The 20,932-nt window shown below is 33.8% G+C and overlaps 1 protein-coding gene across 2 annotated transcripts; it reads left to right on the forward strand.

The window, feature by feature from the left end:
* Positions 1–216: 216 nt before the first annotated feature.
* On the forward strand, positions 217–20,849 carry LOC306867772 (armadillo-like helical domain-containing protein 3). Of its 2 annotated transcripts, none has more exons than XM_079413636.1 (26): positions 217–346; positions 732–835; positions 2,248–2,304; positions 2,396–2,542; positions 3,723–3,830; positions 3,913–4,005; positions 5,105–5,179; positions 5,278–5,364; positions 5,453–5,509; positions 5,595–5,638; positions 5,711–5,771; positions 7,692–7,738; positions 8,281–8,356; positions 8,473–8,566; positions 10,501–10,602; positions 11,118–11,176; positions 11,258–11,323; positions 11,635–11,704; positions 11,781–11,841; positions 11,931–12,019; positions 13,270–13,352; positions 13,443–13,569; positions 13,656–13,731; positions 14,945–15,023; positions 17,841–17,957; positions 18,495–20,849. In XM_079413636.1, exons 2-26 carry the CDS (start codon positions 734–736, stop codon positions 18,585–18,587), a joined length of 2,070 nt encoding a protein of 689 aa, XP_079269762.1. In that variant the 5' UTR covers positions 217–346; positions 732–733; the 3' UTR covers positions 18,588–20,849. The 2 variants fall into 2 exon arrangements, with proteins under 2 accessions (XP_079269762.1, XP_079269763.1); XM_079413637.1 differs by having other exon boundaries at positions 249–346; positions 669–835; positions 18,495–20,843.
* The last annotated feature ends 83 nt before the right edge of the window (positions 20,850–20,932 follow it).

The following is a 20,932-nucleotide window of genomic DNA, read 5'->3' on the forward strand; positions in this document are numbered from 1 at the left end:
TACATTAAGAAGTGATTTTTGTGTCAAATGTTGTCTCTATGAACTGTTGAGTTATATTTTAGGTGATTATATAATACATATATCAAATAAATGAAATTTTGAACAATAATACAATTATCAATCTAATTTTGCACTATAAGCTATTAATAAAATAAAGGTCAAATAATATGGCACATGTAGAGATATGCTCTTATTATTATGAGCATATTATATGAAGAGGTTTTGGCTAGCGGACGTGATGTAGGCTCATGGGCGGGGTTTCCGCTCCCACCGGAAGTCATTCTGGCGAAATCCATCTGTTTAGCTTGAAGAGTAATGGAACAAATACAGTGATTCATTTACCCGGGTATGAACATATTATTCAATTCATCTGTTCAAACTGATAGATTCCTACTTAAAACCCTGGCCTGGCTGCTAAAAGTAACCGCTGGAATGCAAAATATATTGATTTAGTTGTAAATGCAAGAAAAGGATGCCAAACGGGTTAGCTTTGATCATTTAGCATGACTGTTTCAGATAGAGACTGTGTTAAAATATGATTTGTTTTGATTTGGAAGGGTTTGTTTACAGTATCTAATGTTAGGAAGCTACATGCTAAAGCTAAGCTGTCACAACACCAGCAGGAGAACATGAGCTGAGTCTCCGTATCTGTCTGAATGTACTTCTAGGAGAGATGTAAAGCGTTATTGTGTGTTATTGTGTGTTATTGTGTGTTATTGTGTGTTTGTAAGCCATGGCTCAGACTGAGAAGAAAGCAGGTCTTCTGAGGAGAACATCCTCTTCCAAGAAGCCTCTGAAGGAGAAGGTGGTGCTGATGTACGATGATATATTCGCAGTAAGTCAATATTTTTCCTCATTTATATCATTAAGGCTCACCAAGCCTGCATTTATTTGATCTAAAATACCGTAAAAACAGATAAATATTTTTACTGTTTAAAATAACTGCTGTCTATGTGAATATGTGTTAAACTGTAATTTATTGCTGTGATCAAAGCTGTATTTCCAGCATCATTACTCCAGTCTTCAGTGTCACATGATCTTCAGAAATCATCATAATATACTGATTTACTGCTCAACAAACATTTCTGATTATTATGTTGAAAACAGCGGAGTAGATTTTTTTTCCAGCTTTCTTTGATGAATAGAAAGTTCAGAAGAACAGCATTTATCTGAAATATAAATCTTTTATAACATTATAAATGTCTTTATCATCACTTTTGATCTATATAATATAGAAGCCTGTTTCCGCCACTGAATAAACAAAAAAAAGGTTATTGCGACAATTCAGATTTTTTTTTCACAGAATTGTGAGATATAAGATAATAGACTTTTTTCTTGCAATTGCGAGTTATAAAGTCAGAATTTTGATTTCTAAAGTCACAATTATGAGATAAAAACTTGCAATTCTGACTTTTTTTCTCTCAATTCTGACTTTTTTTCTCACAATTCTGACTTTTTTCACAGAATTGTGGGATATAAACTCACAATTGTGAGTTATAAAGTCAGAATTCAGATTTTTTTTCTCGCAATTTGGACTTTTTCTGATATAAACTCACAATTCTGAGAAAAAAAGTCAGAATTGTGAGATAAAAAGTCGCAATAACCTTTTTTATTTTTTATTCAGTGGTGGAAACGGGCTTCCATAATATAACGCATCCTTGCTAAATAAATACAGATTTCAAGCTTTTGATTGCTTTAGTGTATAATGATAGATAAACTTTTTATTTCAGATAAACGCTGATCTTTGGATCTTTCTATTCATCAAAGAATTCTGAAAAAATGTACTCCGCTGTTTTAAATATTGATAATAATAATACTAATAATAAATGTGTCTTGAGCAGCAAATCAGCATATTATTATGATTTCTGAAGGATCATGTGACGCTGAAGACTGGAGTAATGATGCTGAAAATACAGCTTTGATCAAAGCAATCAATTATATATTTTAATATAGAAAACTGTTATTTTATATAGTAAAAGTATTTCACTGTTTTTACTGTATTTTAGATCATACAGTAAAAACTGTGTATTTTTTTTACACAGTTTTTTTACACTTTTTTTACCCCCCAACCCCTTGCCATCACACAAGTGGTACTCCAAAAAAAATTCAAAGGTTGGCAGGTCTGAAGTAGTCAGAATACATGACCTAAAATGAGATTACGTTACTAACTACAGTTTTCATCGTGTAATCTGTAATCAGTAACGGATTTGAGTTCGTAAGCACACTGTTTTTGCTCTTTCCCATCAGAAGGAAGACCCTACTAAGTACAATCCTCGCTTCTGGGACGAGCTGTTTCTGATGAAGGTCCGTGGCAGATACTCATCCTGAAATACTTTTCCGTGGAGCTGTTTTATGAATGCGTGGACTGTATTGTTGATCTGTGTGCTTTGAGCAGGTCAATCTGGAGTATCTGGAGGGGAAGCTGGAGTCTCTGGATGGGGATGAAGTCATGAAAATCAAAGACAACATCAACAGTTTGTTCCATCACTGCGTTCAGGCTCTGGGTGAAGAGCACCAGATCAAAGTTGTCAATGCGCTTCAGGTAAAATCATGCTTGCTGCATTACTAAGCAACATGTTCATAATACTGATAATCAAGTCATGCTTCAAATAATCAGTGTTTCACTGAAGATTTTTCTTTTGCTGCAGATTTAATATAAAGAAAATGAATCTTTAAAACGTTTTGTATTCATATTATTTTTATGTCAATTCCAAAAAAATATATATTTTCATCACTGCAATTTGAAAAAATAATGATGTACTTTTTAAATGGTTAAGTATTTATATATGATGGTAGAACTACTTATACTTAATTATTTGAATGGTTGTGTAGGATTTGTACATTTTATTTAGAGTATTGAAAGTCTAATCTAATAAGGTTAACCATTGATAATAATGGAATTACAACCCAAAAGTTAAAATCCCAACACTTTTTATTTTATTTTACAATAATGATAATTATGGGGTAAAATGTACTTAGTTGTCATAAAATTACAAAATATAATAATAGTCTAAAAACAGATTAACATTCAAAACTTTGAGGCCAGTAAGCTTTTTTTTTTCTTTTTTTTTAAAGAAATTACTACTATTATTTAACAAGGACACATTAATTAATCAAGTGACAGTAAAGACATTTATAATGTTACAAAAGGTCCCTATTTCAAATAAATGCTGTTCTTTTGAAAAAGTTTTAATATTTGATAATGATATAAATGTTTGTTGAGCAGTAAATCAGTATATTATTATGATTTCTGAAGATCATGAGACACTGAAGACTGGAGTAATGATGCTGAAAATACAGCTGCAGATCAGAAATAAATTACAGTTTAAATGTTAATTGTAATACCTCACAATATTACAGTTTTTACTGTATTTTTGATCAAATAAATGCAGCCTTGGTAGGCAGAAGAGACATCTTTCTTTCAAAAACATTACAAAAAATCTTACAGACCCCAAACTTTTGAACAGTACCGGAAGCTTCATTTTCTTTACTATATATATATATATAAAAAAATTTTAATTTTAAATAAATATGCATAAAATTACTCAATTTGAAACATAAAACTGAAGTTGTGAAGACAGCTTTTGTGTTTGCCGACACTCCCTTCATTCAATTACTGGTTGGCATTCAGAAAATGTATCAGTTGCTTTTGACCTAAAGATCTGAATGAACATGACAAAGACATGAAAAGCACACCAGTGTCCTCCTGTCTGTCTCTGTAGACTCTTTGTGCGCTGTTCAGAGGAGTTCACCAGAAGAACAAATCTGCTACGGGCTTTGACATCATCAACATGCTGATGGGCTTCGACAAAGCTGAGCTCCGAATGAAGGTCAGTCGTCTGTCCTGCTAACACATGATCTGGACGTTTCAGTTGAATGATGATGTGAGCTGTAATGTAATTGTGCACACAGGAGCTAATGGAGAGCCTGGACAGTCTGCTGTGCGGTGATGGATCAGAGAGTCTGAAGAGTTTATGTCTAAAACTACTGCTGTGTCTGGTCACTGTAAGATCAGTGCATTCATTCTTCTCTACTCTTTTTGTAAAAATCTGCTCACCTTCACTTCCATAGTAAATTAGTCCACTTGCTTCCTTAGTTTGTAAAAGCAAGCAAAAATCAGTCCATTTACAATGGAAGTCAAGTCTTGGTGTCATTGCACCAGGAATAGACATTAAATTATGAACGATTTCAAAATTATAGCAACAGAACTTAAAGGAATAGTTCAAGCAAAAATGAAAATTAGCTGAAAATTGTAGATGAGTTTTTCTTCATCAGATTTGTAGAAATGTAGCATTACATGTCATCAATGGATGCTCTGCAGTGAATGGGTGCCGTCAGAATAAGAGTCCAAACAGCTGATAAAAACACCACAGTAATCCACATGTTATCCACCCCACTCCAGTCCAACAAACTGTAATAAATAAATTCATCGTTTTTAGCTTCAAACCGTTGCTTCTGGCTAAAATGCGAGTCCTCTATCCGTGAAAACGCTTCCTCCGGTAAAAAAGTGTTCTGGTCTGAATCAGGAGAGAAATCTGCACAGATCAAGCAGCGTTTACAAGCCAAAACAGCTCTAAACAAATATGTGGCTGGATTTTGATGTGAGAGACAATAAGAGATGGACTTTTTCACTGGAGGAAGGGTTATTATGGATTATAAACTCATATTTTAGTTAGAAGCAGTGGTTTGAATTTAATAGTAGATTTATTTCTTACAAACTTGCATCTTTGGTCTTCTCCAGATGTTAACTGATGGACTGGAGTGGTGTGGATTATTATGATGTTTTTATCAGACTCTCATTCTGACGGCACCCATTCACTGCAGAGCATCCATTGCTGAACAACTGATGTAACATGTATGTGTGTTTATTCATATATACTCAATAAATATACACAGTACACACACGCATAGTTTGTAAACAAACTTTTATTTTGAATGCGATTAATCTGATTCTGATGAATCGTTTTGCAGCCCTAGTGAGGGCATTTTCAGCAAACTTACATTTTTGGTTGAACTATTCCTTTAAAAGTTCTGTGTTCAAATAACACTATCCTTTTTCAGATACTTTCTGGCGTGGTTATAATGTGTGTGTTTTTTCTTGCAGGTGACAGATAATATTAGTCAGAACACCATACTGGAGTATGTGATGATCAACAGTATATTTGAGGCCATTCTACAGGTAAAACTGTGATTGGGTGAATTATGTGTGGTTTAATTTTACCTGTTTTTACCTGTGCATTATAATTTCATCCATTTCATTCACCTCTTTTTGTCCAGATTCTGTCTGATGTTTCCAGTCGAGCGCAGCACGGATATGATGCTGTGGTACTTTTAGCTCTGCTGGTCAACTACAGGAAGTATGAGGTAAATGCACAGTGATGTTTGTACTAATACAATATATTGTTCTAGCAGTTCTAGCAGTGAGATTGATTGTGTCCTCCTTTAATTGTAGTCTGTGAATCCTTATATTGTGAAACTGTCGATAGTGGACGACGAGCCGACCCTGGATGTGAGTAGTTAGCGAGATTCTTGAAAATCAAGATTTTTTTGAGTCATTGTCATGCGTTGGTCTAATAAAATGGATCTTTTCACAGGGCATGGGAATGGTCATCCACCACGCACTTGCAGAGTACAATAGGTAACATGCAATCTTTGTTCTTTTTAAGAAACGTGTGTGAAAGATTTAATGTGATCCATCTGGTTTCCACAGACAGTATAAAGACAAAGAAGAAGAAAACCAGGGAGGCTTTTTCTCCACCCTTACCAGCATGGTATAAAACTGTTTTATCACTTATTCATGTCTAGGGCCCTATGAAAACTCTTTTATTTTTTCTCAAATTGCTTTTTATTTTATTTTTCCAAATTCAATTTTTTTCCCTGTTTAAATTTTTCTGTATTCCGTTTTTTTTTTTTTCATTTACATTTTTCTAGACTCTGTTTTAATGGTTAAATTGTATTTTATTCATCAAAAAGCATGTCGAATTAATTTAAATCATGAAATGTACAATATTAAACAGCAATTTATTAACAGTTTAACAAAAATAAAATTTTTAAGGCCCTATAAAATGTTTTATTTTTTTCTCAGATTCAGTTTTATTTATTTATATATTTTTTTTTTTATACCAAATTTAGTTTTCCATTAATTGTCTGGATTCCATTTTAATGGTTTTATTGGGGAATAACAGTTCAAACCCATGGACTAGGTATGATGAACAAAGACCAGGAGTCAGATTGCGATTAAAGAAATTTACTGAAGATATAGTTTGCAGTTTCATCCGCAGAAATCAGCTTTAACACTCGTGATGGAGGTCGTAGGCCGCTCTGCTTTACAATTCAAAATCACCAGCAATTATACCCTAACAGAGGTTGCTAATCGCATCAATGCATAAGTCATCAAAATTCTGATTGCTTCTAAAACCTAGATAAACTTAGACAATTTCACACATGGACGCAAGCTTGAAGCATAATTTCTGATGACCATTTTAGTGACGAGTGATCAGATGTCCGACGCAATACGTCTCTCCAAAGACGTAGATCTGATACTCTGGACATCGGCAGCGGAACGCTTGTCCTGGACTGTCTGAGCTTCTCCCTGTACAGACAGATACTAACACGCATATGCAGAGAAACACTTATCTTACTTCAAGGTTGCCTCAGCCCTAAACCTTATCGGGAATGGTCACACACACAATGAGAGCAGCTTCTTAGAGAGTAGAAAGGCAGACTAAAGCCATAATCAGATCATAATCATCTTATTCTCTAAAATGCATAAATGTAACTTTGATTAATTCAAGAAATATTATTATTAAGGCCATTGTAGATCTTCCATCCACTCCTTCAGTTTCATTAAATATTAATAATCAAAAGCATAAATAATTGATTTTGTAAAAAATATGTATTATTTAATTTTTTCCCCCAGAAATACTGCTGTGTATTTACATTTTTCTGCTTGAAAAAAATTCTGGTATATCATTTTTCTGATAAATATACCTTTAAAAATAATGTTTTAATACATTTTATTAGTAGTAGTAGTATTTTTACTACATGAATAATATATTTCTGTCACAGTTTCTTCAAGTTAAACCAAACTTTTATTTTGACGAGTTGCTGTGCAGATCATTTATGCTTGTATGTGACCAAAGATTTCTCAAAAGAAACAGTAAAATGCTCATGAAGCGATTCTAAGAACAGTTCTAGAGATCATGTTCATGTGTTTATGTACTCATATAGTAAGGCAGCAGAGGCTGAAAACAAAGTGAGCGTCACACGCTTCAAGTATGTGTGCAGTAAACAAAATTGCATCTTCAGAATTTATTCATTCAGAGACATGCAGAACATACAGGATTCATGTTTAAATAGTATTCTTGTGGCTTAATATTAACAGACACTAGTGCATACAGCGTTTTGGTCTAAGTGTACTGACCTACTTTTCATGTGTCCGTCCAAGATTTGGCAAATTCCGTGAAGTTATACAGTAACTTCTGTTTTTCTGACTAGATTCCATGATTCCGTTCATGTTTTACACATCGCGGAAATCATAGGACCCTACATGTCTTTCCAAGCTGTTTCACTTTTTTGTTTCTGTTGAACACAAAAGAAGAAATTTAGCAGAATGTTCACGCTGCTCTTTTCCGTACAATGAAAGTGACTTTGCAGCTACATATTTTTCATAATAATTCTTTGGTCTGCAGGTAGGCAGTATGTTTATCGCTGACGCAGATGAGAAGCTGTCAATACAGTAAGTAAAAATTAAAACGTTTTAGTTGGTGATTGCATTTTTTTATATACAGCTTACCTACAAAAGTTTAGGGTTGGTAAGACTTTTAAAAAAAATTTTGAAAGAAGTCTCTTCTGCTCACCAAGGCTGCATTTATTTGATCAAAAATACAGTAAAATCAGTAATACTGTGAAATATTATTATAATTTAAAAGAAGTGTTTTCTATTGTAATATATGTTCAAATTTTAATTGATTCCTTTCATCAAAGCTGAATTTTCAGCCTCATTACCCCAGTCTTCAGTGTCAAATTAATCGGAACAAAGCAAATGATCTACAGGTCTGAAAGCACCCTAAAAGTCATTTTTGATTAATATAATGCAACCTTACTGAATAAAAGTGCTAATTTCTTTCAAAAAAGCGAGCCTTTGAAGAGGACTATATATATTTGAAGGTCAGATCAGCCTCATAAGTCTCCAGCGTATAATAGCAGTCATCAAATCTTGAAATGTCCATTCTTGTATTATTAAATTTCCACATGTCTGATGACTTTATCGTCCTTTAGGACTAATGAAGCCATCTTGCTCGCTCTCTATGAGGCTGTACATCTCAACAGAAACTTCATCACGGTTCTTGCACAGGTCAGCACTAGACAATGACTTATGTTTGCACACTGATGTGCATATATTATTAGGCCTGTCCTATCTATACATTGATGGTTACGGTTTATCTTTGCATCTGTAATTGTCAATCACAGAGCCATCCGGAGATTGACATTGCAACAACGCCGGCTGTGCCCGTCCCAGCCTCTCCTACGACCCCGCTGGGCACCACACCGCCCTCTCTGGACAGTGAGTAACTAGTGTTAAAATATCATTCACTCACCCTCATGTCAAACCCACATGACCTGCTTTCTTCTGCAGAACACTGAAGTAGAAACACATGCACCGTATGAGAATCTAATACTTTCAGTGGCTGTTTAAATGGTCAACACAGTAACCAGAAGCTTGTTTGAATAATGAAACGCTTTGAGCTTTTTAAGCAGCTGTTGTTCAGCAAATGACCCTTTCCAGTCTGTCATAATGTAGAGCCGGCATTTCCCTTCCTTAAACTGACTCCACACTTACATTTGCCTCTAAAACGTGTAACTTTTATGCTGCTTTTTGCATTGCAACCTTTTAAAAACTTGATATCCATTAGCTGTATGAAATATTAAATCCACTCTGATCTGGCAGACTGAAGCTCCCGTGGTGGATGTGGCGTGTTCTTCTGCTTGAATGTGCCAGTAGAGCTGTAATCTGTAATCAGGATGACACGAGAAACATTCACAATATACTTATAGCCTGTTCACAACAAGGACTATAGCTATAATGATATCATAACATTTTAATAACCATTTTAATTTAACAATAACTAACGTTTTAACAATCGTTCTAATTTAACAAGAACTGTAAAGTTTTAACAGTCGTTCTAATTTAACAAGAACTGTAAAGTTTTAACAATCGTTCTAATTTAATAATAACTGTAACGTTAACAATGTTCCAATTTACCAAGAACTGTAAAGTTTTAACAATCGTTCCAATTTAATAATAACTGTAACGTTAACAATGTTCCAATTTACCAAGAACTGTAAAGTTTTAACAATCGTTCCAATTTAACAAGAACTGTAAAGTTTTAACAATCGTTCTAATTTAACAAGAACTGTAAAGTTTTAACAATCGTTCCAATTTACCAAGAACTGTAAAGTTTTAACAATCGTTCTAATTTACCAAGAACTGTAAAGTTTTAACAATCGTTCTAATTTACCAAGAACTGTAAAGTTTTAACAATCGTTCCAATTTACCAAGAACTGTAAAGTTTTAACAATCGTTCTAATTTACCAAGAACTGTAAAGTTTTAACAATCGTTCCAATTTACCAAGAACTGTAAAGTTTTAACAATCGTTCTAATTTACCAAGAACTGTAAAGTTTTAACAATCGTTCTAATTTACCAAGAACTGTAAAGTTTTAACAATCGTTCTAATTTAACAATAACTAATATTTCTAATAATCGTTCTAATTTAACAAGAACTGTTAACCTTTTTAATAATCGTTCTAATTTAACAAGAACTGTAACATTTTAATTATCATTCTAATTTAACGATGTATATAACGGTAGATACTGTATCCTGCAATATGCAATATTCACTTTCAGAAGGGATTTTTTTCCCAGCTGTTGAACCATAAAAACATTGATAGCCAATCAGAATCCACATGACTTTACAGACTGTGTGCATTTAAAGTGGCAGACGACAAAACAGAATGGTAGCATGCATTGGTGTGGACACTAATAACATTATAGTTATCATTCTTAGTGTTAGTGGAACTTTACCTTGTGTTATCCATCCTAAATAGTACAAGATTATAGTAACGGGTACCAAAAAAAGTTTTTTTTTTTTTTTCCATGTTTTTTTTTTTTTTAGTCTAATATTGCTCAGGTTTTTTTGCAGTGGAAGTGATGGATCGCTGTTGAATTTTTCAGTAAAAAAAAAAAGTTATGTGACACTCCCACATAAGTAATGAACATAGATAATGATGGACATGAATTCAGCTAAATGCTAATATGCTAACAATACAAAAAGGGGGTCTGTGTTGTTAAGACTCGATTTGAGTGTTGCTACATACTCTAAAGTGTGGTCTTTCTCAAAACGAAGTATGTACTTTTAGTGTGTAGTATAAGTACGCAAATTGTGGCGAATGATCATTTTCAGAAATGATTCACCATGCTTTCATTCTCTCTTTGCAGTGATGAATAATCCTGAGCTTCCTCTGGACCCAAACTTGCAGACAAGTAATCTTCTTATAACCTTCCTCAAGTATTCCTCCATCGTAATGCAGGACACCAAAGGCAAGTTATCACTGTTTCTCTCCTCTGTGCTGTCCAAAACCTAGCGAGCTTCCTTGCGCAGCATCTAGGCAGCATCCAAAGTCAAACAGAACCTCGACTCGCTATTGAGTTCAGTGGAGTTTGTTATTAGCATGTCGCTAAGCTAATAACATGATACTCTCATAAGCATAAAAACACAAAGGACGCACATTTTAGCTGAAATAGTCCATTTTTAATTGGATTAATGGTATTATTGTTATCAGAATTTTTCCTGCTTTGTCCACCATTTTGGATTTTTGCGCTTGTTGCAATGCATTATGGGATTGCGTTCTTTGCAAAGGATGCATGCGGTTTTTAATTTTTACAACAAAAGTTAAGGCGGCAGTACCTCATCTACATGTTGGAAAAGCTTGTATGCTAAAGTGCTGCCTAAGTAGGGAGCTCACTAGAATTTGGAACGCAGCCATTTATTTCTCTTGGTTTTAAACCAGTTTTTTGTGCACATCTTACAGTAGTTTTCCTCTGTATGCTTTCAGATGAACACAGACTCAACAGTGCCAGGCTGTGCCTCATCATTCTGACCTGCATAGCCGAGGTAATGCATTGTGGGTAGTTATTTTTTTCCTGTGAGTTCGTTCACTGTTTGACCGCTTGTCCTCTCGTTGTGTGTTTATAGGACCAGTACGCCGACGCCTTTCTCCACGATGATAACATGAACTTTAGGGTCAACTTGCACAGAATGGTAAGAGTCTCTGCTGAGGTCTCAATTGTTTTTAAATGGCAGAATCCAAATAAAGCCGATGTTTCTGGCATATAAATTAGCAAACTGCCTGGCCCCATGTTACAGCCTATCATTACGAAATGGGACGTCCCAGAGCCTCACTGCTGATGCAGTAAATCCAGTTATCTAGACACATGAAAGCAGGATCATTTGTGTACTGAAATCAACCTTGGCCAGTCTTAAAGGGAGCTTTCATCCAAAAATGAAGTCAATGCAATCAAAGTCCAGTGTTGTTTGGCTTTGGGAGAAGTCATTTCTTTTATGCATTTCAGCCCATGAGGCATCGAAAGAAAGCCGCGGATAAGAGCATCCCCTCTCGGCCTTTAGTTTGTGCAGTTCTGGGTGAGTTTTGTGTTCAGAATGAGTGATCTCTTTACCGTTTTGTGAGCATTTATGTGAGTATTCTTTGTCTTTGCAGATCTGATGGTCGAGTTCATTGTTACTCATATGATGAAGGAGTTTCCTATGGATCTCTATGTGTGAGTTTCCTTTTAATTAGCAGTTTTAAATACTGTAGTGCTTAGATGATTGTGGATATGGTGAGAATTAATTAAGTTGTTTGTTTTAGGCGCTGCGTTCAGATAATTCACAAACTGATCTGCTACCAGAAGAAGTGCAGAGTTCGGATGCACTACACATGGACAGAGCTCTGGTCAGGTATGATCATTACGGTGCGTGTCTGAGCCAAACGCAGGCATGCACTCTGCTTTTTTTTTTTTTAGTTTGCTATAGGGCTGTCACGATATTAGATTTTTCATATCACGGTTATTGTCAATATCGGTATATCACGACACCCCTACTTTGCTATTTATTTTTGCTTTAGTTTTACATATAGTAAATATTTAATATAGATAGTAACATAGTTTTACACTTACATATTGTTGCTCTTTTGTTGGTTTTGATGGCTTCTGCTGTCCTCATTTGTAAGTTGCTTTGGATAAAAGCGTCTGCTAAATGACAATGGAATTTTTTTTTGATGTTGTTTTGTATTTCTTCAGTTTTTATTCAACCTCTTTTATTCAAGTTTTTTTTATTTTTTAGTTTTTTTCTTTTGTCTTTTTCTTTTTGTTTATTATATTTTGTGTTTTTATTTTTATTCGTTTTATTTTTCTTTCTTTTTTTTCCCCATGCCTTATGTTTTTTATTTTCTTGTTTTTCCTTTGCTTTTGTTTTTATTTTTTGTTCTTTTGTTCATAATTTTTTTCATTGCTTTTTTGAATGAATGAATGAATGAATGATGCATTTATATAGCGCTTTATTGTGTATTGCTGTACACCCAAAGCGCTTTACAATCATGTGGGGGGTCTCTCCTCAACCACCACCTTTTTCTTTGTTTTTGTTTTTATTTTTTATTGTATTTTTTCTTTGCATTTTTCTTAGATTTTTAAATATTATTTTTATTCACTTTTATTTTTAATAGTTTTTTTTAATCTTATGTATTCCTTTGCTTTTGTTTTAGTTTTCGATTTTTTTATTTTGCTTGTTTTTTTTTGTTCTGTTTTTAAATTTTAATTTATTTTATTTTTTCTTTGATTTGTTTGTTTGATTTTTGTTCTTCTGTTGTTGTTTTTTTTTATTCACTTTAGTTTTTGATTTCTTCATGGTTTTTTTCTTTAGTTTTAATTATTTTTTTCATTTTGTTTTTGTACCTTTTTTATTTATATATATATATATATATATATATATATATATATATAAGTACTTTATCCAAATACTTTGTATTTATTTATTTAAAAACTCCATTTGTCTATACCTCTCTGCAACCCCTGATAATGGATCTGATAATGAGCGTGTAAATCTGCGCTAGCAGTTGTGTGGAGTCACAGGTCAAAACAGTGATTATTTCAGTGTGAAATATTCTGTTTCTTCAGATAGCTTCAGATGGCTGCATTGATTGTGTTTTCCAGCTCTCATTAACCTTCTGAAGTTCCTGCTGTCTAATGAGACCATCCTTCTGGCGAAGCACAATATCTTCCAGCTGGCTCTTCAGGTAAATCACACTCGCTGTGAGCGGCAGTTTGTCATGTAAGTACAGATTGGGCATTTCTCACCTCACTTGACATGTTTTTGTCTGTTTTAGGTGGTGAACCTCTTTAACGTGTTCATCACATATGGAGACACGTTTCTTCCCACGCCCAGCAGTTACGACGAGCTCTATTATGAGATTATACGCATGCATCAGGTGTTTGATAACCTCTACTGCATGGGTACGTCGCCCGATCTCCATCCTGCTGCGTACATGTTTATTTTGATCCATCATTAAAGCACTAACCTGATCTTCATGACACCGCAGTGCTGCGAGTCTCGACCAACGCAGGCCAGTGGAAGGAGCCTGCTAGTAAAGTTACTCACGCTCTCATCAACGTCAGGTCAGAACACCTTCATTCCTGAACGCTTCCACATTAAATAATCAGAGGATTTATTGCATTCTTTGTTTAAATTATCGGTTTTAACTATTCTAAAATAAGATATTAATAGTAAAATAATATATAGTTGATTTATATAATGTACTTTATTTGTTTTTCTTCCTTTTTCTCTGCTTTTTATTTATATTCCCCACTTTGATTTGTATTTGTTTTTTTATTGGTTTCTATTTAGTTTTTCCCCTTTGCTTTTGTTTTTTATTTACAGTTTTCTTGTTTTGTTTTTTTTTTGGCTCTTGTTTTGTTTTATTTTGTCCTTGTTTTTTTTTTTTGTTTTTTTTTTGTTTATTTTATTGTTTTTCTCTACTTTTTTCCTTGGTTTGATGTTTTTGTTCTTTTATTTATTTTGGTTTTGTTTTTTTGTTTTCGGTTGATTTTGCAACAAACATTTATAATAAAAATCTGTCTAAATATACAGTCTATTTACTTTACTTTACTTTACTTTTGTCATTTAGCAGACGCTTTTGTCCAAAGCGACTTACAAATAAGAAAAAGTAACTAAAACTAAAAAGTTACAACTCTATAAATACTATCTACCCACATATTTAAGAAAATAAAGAAATTAAATAAAATTAACACATGCATATAACAACAACATTTCAATAATAAACATATCAATGAAAAAATTAAATAAAAAGCTACTACTATCCCTTGCCGGTGTCCCTGCCCGGTGGAGTCGCACGGTAGAGTCGATGGTCTTTACACAATGTACATGGTATTTATACAATGTACTTTCATTTACATACCAGTTATGTTTTAAATATGGGTGAAATCGTGAAAGACCATAATCAAAGTTTGAGTTGTTTAGTTGAAGTCTGTGACCAACATTGGACAGCTTTAGTAAAATGTGTGTTTTTGTCTTTATTTTGGTTAGTGTGCGAGGGGCATGGTGGTGAATTAATTATTGATTTTAGAGTCTGGGGTAATGTGGCAGCGTTCTCCGGGCTTTCAGAGATGTCACACAAGAAGTTGAGCGCTGTTTTTTTTGCAGCATGGATAATGCAAAGCATTACTGCAGAATATTTAAAAGCACCACACCTTTGAAAATGTTCTACAACGTTACCTTTTATTCTCACACAGACGTGTCACAAGACCTCTATTATGAAGCTCCTGCACTGTTTTGAAATGCATCTCATTTAGCCCGTTTCTGTCATTTCAGAGCCATTATTAACCACTTCAACCCTAAGATCGAGTCGTACGCCGCTGTGAACCACATCTCGCAGCTCTCAGAAGATCAGGTAACTGAATACACTCACATCAGATTTAGACAGTCATGTACCGTTTTGATCTCTTAAGCTTTAATGAGTTTCTGCACAGAACATTAACTTTTAGCCTCATTGTAATATAGCTAAATTTATATTTAATTTTCTTATTTATTAAAACACTATCATTCAAAAGTTTGGGGTTTAGTACGTTTTAAATTGATCAAAAGTAACAGTAAAGACATTTATAATGTTATAAAAGATTTAGATTTTCATAAAAATGTAATTTTTTTTTATTTTAATTGTTAAAAAAAGGTTTATTGGTTTCCACAAAAGTATAAAACAGCACAACTGTTTTCATTAATGCTAATAATCAAAAATGTTTCTCGAGCAGCTAATTAGCATATCAGAATGAGTTCTGAATTCAGCTTTGATCACAGAAATCAATATAGAAGAAATCAATGCAGTTTATAAATTAATTACTGTTTTTACTGTATTTTTAACCAAAACATTAGAGGACTTATTTCAAAAACATTAAAATCTTACTGACCCCAAACCTTTTAATGGTACATAGTATAATATATATATATATATATATATATATAATTCATAATAGTAGCATTATTGTAATATGAATGTTTAATTAATTATAAAACATATATTATACTTTGCACAGCAACCTGAGCATACCTTGTACAGCAACATTTCAGATTATCATTCGTTATGCTGGAAATGACATTTTTGGAGTAAAATGGCTATAGTTAGCTGTTTTAATGCATCTACATACACCCATACTTTTTGCATAAATACCTGTGTACTGTGGCACAGTCTTATCGGCCAACTTTAACTCAATTCTGTCATATGAGAGAAATGGTTTTGAATCTGAATAAGCAAAGCACTGTATATGTGTCTAGAAAAGCGGCTGATTGAGACTGTCACAGGTGTTTGTGGTCACAGGTGTTGCTTAATTAGCCTTTGATCTGTAGGGTAATGATGCCATGTGCTGGAAGTGAGGTCAGTTTTACAGATGGTTATGCCAGCTGTCGCTCGCAGTCCCACAGATGCTCCCCCATGACCTCTAACAGACCTCTGTCCAGCCTCTCTGGCGCTCTTAGTTTAGTTTAAGGGTAGGGATTTGTGGTCCATCATCCCGTTTCATGCCCTGGAGTGTCCCAGTTAAACTCCAGACCCATTCGATTTAAAATCACTGCACTCAATGTGACCTCAAACCGCTTGTAGTAGGGAACGCTATTTTGAAACAATGTCTTTCCATGATTGCCACAGAGAACTGTTTTGATTGGTCTTTCATATTGTAAAAATAAGCAATGCATTATGTTTTTACGTACTAACAAAGACAATTGCAATTTGCGAGGGGTCTAGGAGTGTCTAAGCCTCCCTAAGTTCCTTCAGAATCTAACTTGGGAGTCTCTTTTAAAAGATCTACCAAAAGAATCAACCAAAAAATGCTACCAAATTTTTTTTTTTTCTTTCCCCAGGGTAAAATGACAGGAAATATTATTATTGATTCAGAAATATATTATTTCAAAAATATAATTACATTTTAATCGAATGTTTAGTCAAATGTAATAAAATACATTTTAATTAAAGTGATTTTATTTTTTATAAAAAAACAAAATATTTACCAAAATAATAAATAAATTTTATAAATATTTTTTTTCCAGGGTAAAATGACAAAGTATCATTTAAATATTATATTTTATAACAAAAATACCATTACATTCTAATAAAATATTCATCAAAGTAGTAATGTAGTAAAATGCCATTACGTTTGATGAAAAAAAGAAAATACATTTTAAAAATGTAAAACTCTTTAAAATTAAATATCTACCAAAATATTTTTTTCTAAGGTAAAATGACAGATAATATTATTTAAATATTACCATTTCAAAAATATCACATTTTATATATATTAAATTATATTTATACTATATATTTATATTCATTTAGCAGACACTTTTATCCAAAGCGATTTACAAATGAGGACAATAGAAGGAATTAATTGTAGTATTAAAACAACTAAAAACAGATCCAAAACTAAAAGCTAAAACTTTATAAATACAATATACACATTTAAAAAAAAAAAACAAATAAAGAAATTAAATAAAAATGACAAATGACATGCATACAATAAAATATTTTTTTTAATTAAAATGTAGTAAAATACCATTAAATTTAATAAAAATATTATTTTTTTTCCAAAAAGTAAAACATCTTCCAAAATAATCCACCAAAAATGCTACTGAAATATTAAGGTAAAATGTCAGAAAACATTATTTAAATATTATTTAAAATGTATCATTAATGTAATAAAATACCATTATATTTAATTGATTTTATTTTTAGCTAAAAAAGTTAAATACAGGGAGAAAATAAATGCACTTTTTCATAACATTTGTAATGTAAATAAAATGGTCATTTTAAAAGTCAACGTTTTGAAACTCTAAAATATAAATTATAAAACCACGAGCGTTAATGCAGAGATTAACAGTTTTTGGGCCATTTCCTGTATTTGACCAACTACAAGTAAGCAGATATAATTCGTTAGATATTATAAGATGAATGTGAAGTTTGCAAACTACTACTGATCTTGCTTGGTCAGCTGGTCAACAGAGAGCTTGTGCCAGTTGTGGTGGTTCATATCTGTATCAGTAGTCATGTGATCACTCCACTAGCTTTTTAAATGTGTTCCTGTAGTTCAGGACCATTGTTATAAAACAGATAATATGCCAGAGTCTTTCACTGGAAGTGGATTTCTGTCAGTGCATTGTTGTCTTAAACCTGGAAGATTTCTTGTAGTTGTATCTGGGTTTTATACCATTGTCTCCTCTGTAGGTGCTGGAGGTGGTGCGCTCAAACTACGACACGCTAACCTTGAAGCTGCAGGATGGTCTGGATCAGTTTGAGCGTTACTCTGAACAGCCCAGAGAGGCCGGCTTTTTCAAGGAGCTGGTAAGCTTTTGAGTTTGCTTGACAAGTTACTTCCTTCCTCTGGCTACATTAACTATGGGTTGAATGGTACAGAATACGACAAAAAAGTTGGATGAAATCACAGAATCCAGGCATTAAAATGATATTTACAGTGCAACGCAGAAGGTCACAGAATTTGGTGGATTTCGGTGTCTGTTGTTTCACTGACACTCCAGAGATGCTCTGAGAGTTACTTCACCATTGGCTTTGAGAAAACTTTCATAGGATGCACACAAACAGGTCTCCACTACAACCCAGCAAATAAAAGTTCAGTTTAACATGAACCAAAAATTATGACAGAAATATGTTTATTGTTCAAATATATAACACATATTCAACAGTCTAAATACTGTCTATTATATTGTAAAGCTGAACATTTTGGTATGAGCCCAATTCTTCTTTTTCTGAGCTCAGTCCCTGTGCCCCGAGGAACTCACTGCTTCACACGCGTCTCCGTTCACGATGGCAGTCAGGAAACGAGTTAGTTTTGATGCACAGATGCTGGTTTTGTGTTTGCAGGTTCGCTCCATCAGTCTGAATGTGAGGAAGAACGTGTCTCTGAGTACCATGAGTCAGGACCTCCTGCTGAAGGAGTTCTCCTCCATATCCTGAGACAACGGGACCTTTGACCTTCATACTGACACATCTGAGGACACCAGACTATCCAGAACTGGATTTGATCTTCAGGCTGTATTACTTTTTGGTCTCGCTTGGAACTGACTTGTATTGGCTTAACAAAGCAATCAGCCCAACTTTGCACAATGTGAATTTTGATTCTGACTACCCGGTATTTTTGGTTTTTGATTATTTTTCTTTTATTGGTGGCCCAGTGCAGTTTCTGTTGATTCTACTGCGTATTCTTCATTGCCTTAGCACCAAACCGACGAAAACCAATGCGCTTGCACATAACTACCAATGATTTTCAGTTCTTTTCTACATTCATAGTGAATGCAAACAAAATATCCTATTTTCATGAGCCTGAAAAAGAAATGTCTGGGTCATAATTCACTATGTATTCGAAAGAAAATCATAATTTGCATCAATAAAATGAAGCCATTAAGATTTGCATTCTGACATATTTTCATAACAAACACATTTTCTCCAAATTCTCATTATTGTAATGCAAAAAAAGAAAAGCTTCTCATTACCGTAGTGCACCAAAAATCTCATTACCATGATGCACTAATGATCAGTTTTACATCTTTTTTTTAATTAAAAACTTAAAAAATTCAGTTTAACACATACTAAAATAATGCATACTTACAATTTTAAATATTTTTAATATTTTACGGTAATGAGAAATTGTGAAATTTGCTTAATTGTCCTCTCATTACAATGCGCTAAAATCTCATTCTCATTACTGTGATGCAGTAATAATCTGTCCTTTTTTATTAAAAACATAATTTCAGTGTAACGCACAACACCATAATGCATGATTAAAATTGTACTTTGGAATTTAAATGATGTATCTTTATTACCGTAATGTAATTGAATTGTCTTGTCATATTAATAAATCCGATAGGCTTAATTTTTAAGCAGAATATATCATTTCTTATTCCTTCAGCTTTTTAAAATGTGACCTGGACATTTCATGCCAGTTTTCATGAGATTCACCCTCGAGTATAAGTGCATTAATTAAGAAATCTGGCAGTCTCTTCGCTCTCAGTATATCCCAGTATTGCTTTAGTTTCAGTATGGTATCATGAAAACATATGAAGTTGCAGTGTAAAAGCAGCTGTATGCTGAGGTGTATAACACTGGGTACAGAAACAAATGTATTAACTTGACACTCCACTGAAAGATAGTTTTAGAACATTACAGAATCCAAACCAATTCTATTACTAATTAGTCTAATTTAAACCAACATGTGGAGGATAACTGAATAAAACAAACAATTTCAAAGAACTTCTTTATACATTCTTCCTGGGTTTGGAGTATTTGGCTTCCTTTTCCTTAGCATTCTTATTTATGGGTGTTTGTTTCCTTATTAAATCTTATGTTGTACAGCATGCACAATGATGACCAGTGTCTTCAACGTTAACCCTGTAACCCAATGCTCTGGCATCTCGGTAGTGAGTTGTCTTCTAAAAAAAAAAAAAAATGGTTCAACATTTTATCATTGACTTTACCTCTTAAATGAAGCAGTTATTAAGTTAAACTCCCTTCCAAGGATTTGTTCCCTATGGCCGCCAAGTTTGAGATGTTCATGTGGCAGTGAGATAAAAGAAAGCTTTACTTTCTCCTTCAGAAGGGCATATGCTATATAAAGATAACATTATCTGCTTAAATGTAAGTTGTGGCGACACTATGGACAAAAGTATTGGGGCACACGTCTTAATTATTGAATTTATGTGATTCAATCGGACTCATTGCCACAGCTATATAAAATCGAGGACCAGTTTCTGTGTGCAAGCTTCACGTCAAGCGTCGAATAGAGTGGAGTAAAGCACACCGACACTGGACTCTGGCGTGACGAGTCATGCGTCTCTGGCATTCTGGGTTTGGCGAATGCCAGGAGAACATTACCTGTCTGGCTGCTGATTGTAACGTTTGGTGGAGAAGGGATAATGGTATGGTACTGTTTTTCAGAGGCTGTGCTCAGCCCTTTACTTCCAGTGAAGGGAAATCTGAATGCTTCAGCAGACCAAGGCATTTCGCTAGGCTTCCAACTTTGTGGGAACGGTTTGGGGAAGGGCTTTTCTATTTCAGCCTCTGTATAAATTAAGGTCCACTGAATAAGCATCAGGCTGAAGAAAATGTAAATGAACGTCTGTACAGTAGAGGGCGCAGCTCAAACAAACCATTCAGCTGTGCTGCCGTTCTGGACTGCATGAAGAACAGGAGGCAAGAGAAGAAAGTTTAACACTCTTCAGCAATAAAAACAATTAAACACAAATGTTGTTTATACAGTCATTTTTGATTATTAGTATGGTTGAATGGAATCAAAGGTCAGTTGC

Source organism: Barbus barbus, assembly GCF_936440315.1.
Source record: "Barbus barbus genome assembly, chromosome: 49".
Lineage (NCBI taxonomy): Eukaryota > Metazoa > Chordata > Actinopteri > Cypriniformes > Cyprinidae > Barbus > Barbus barbus.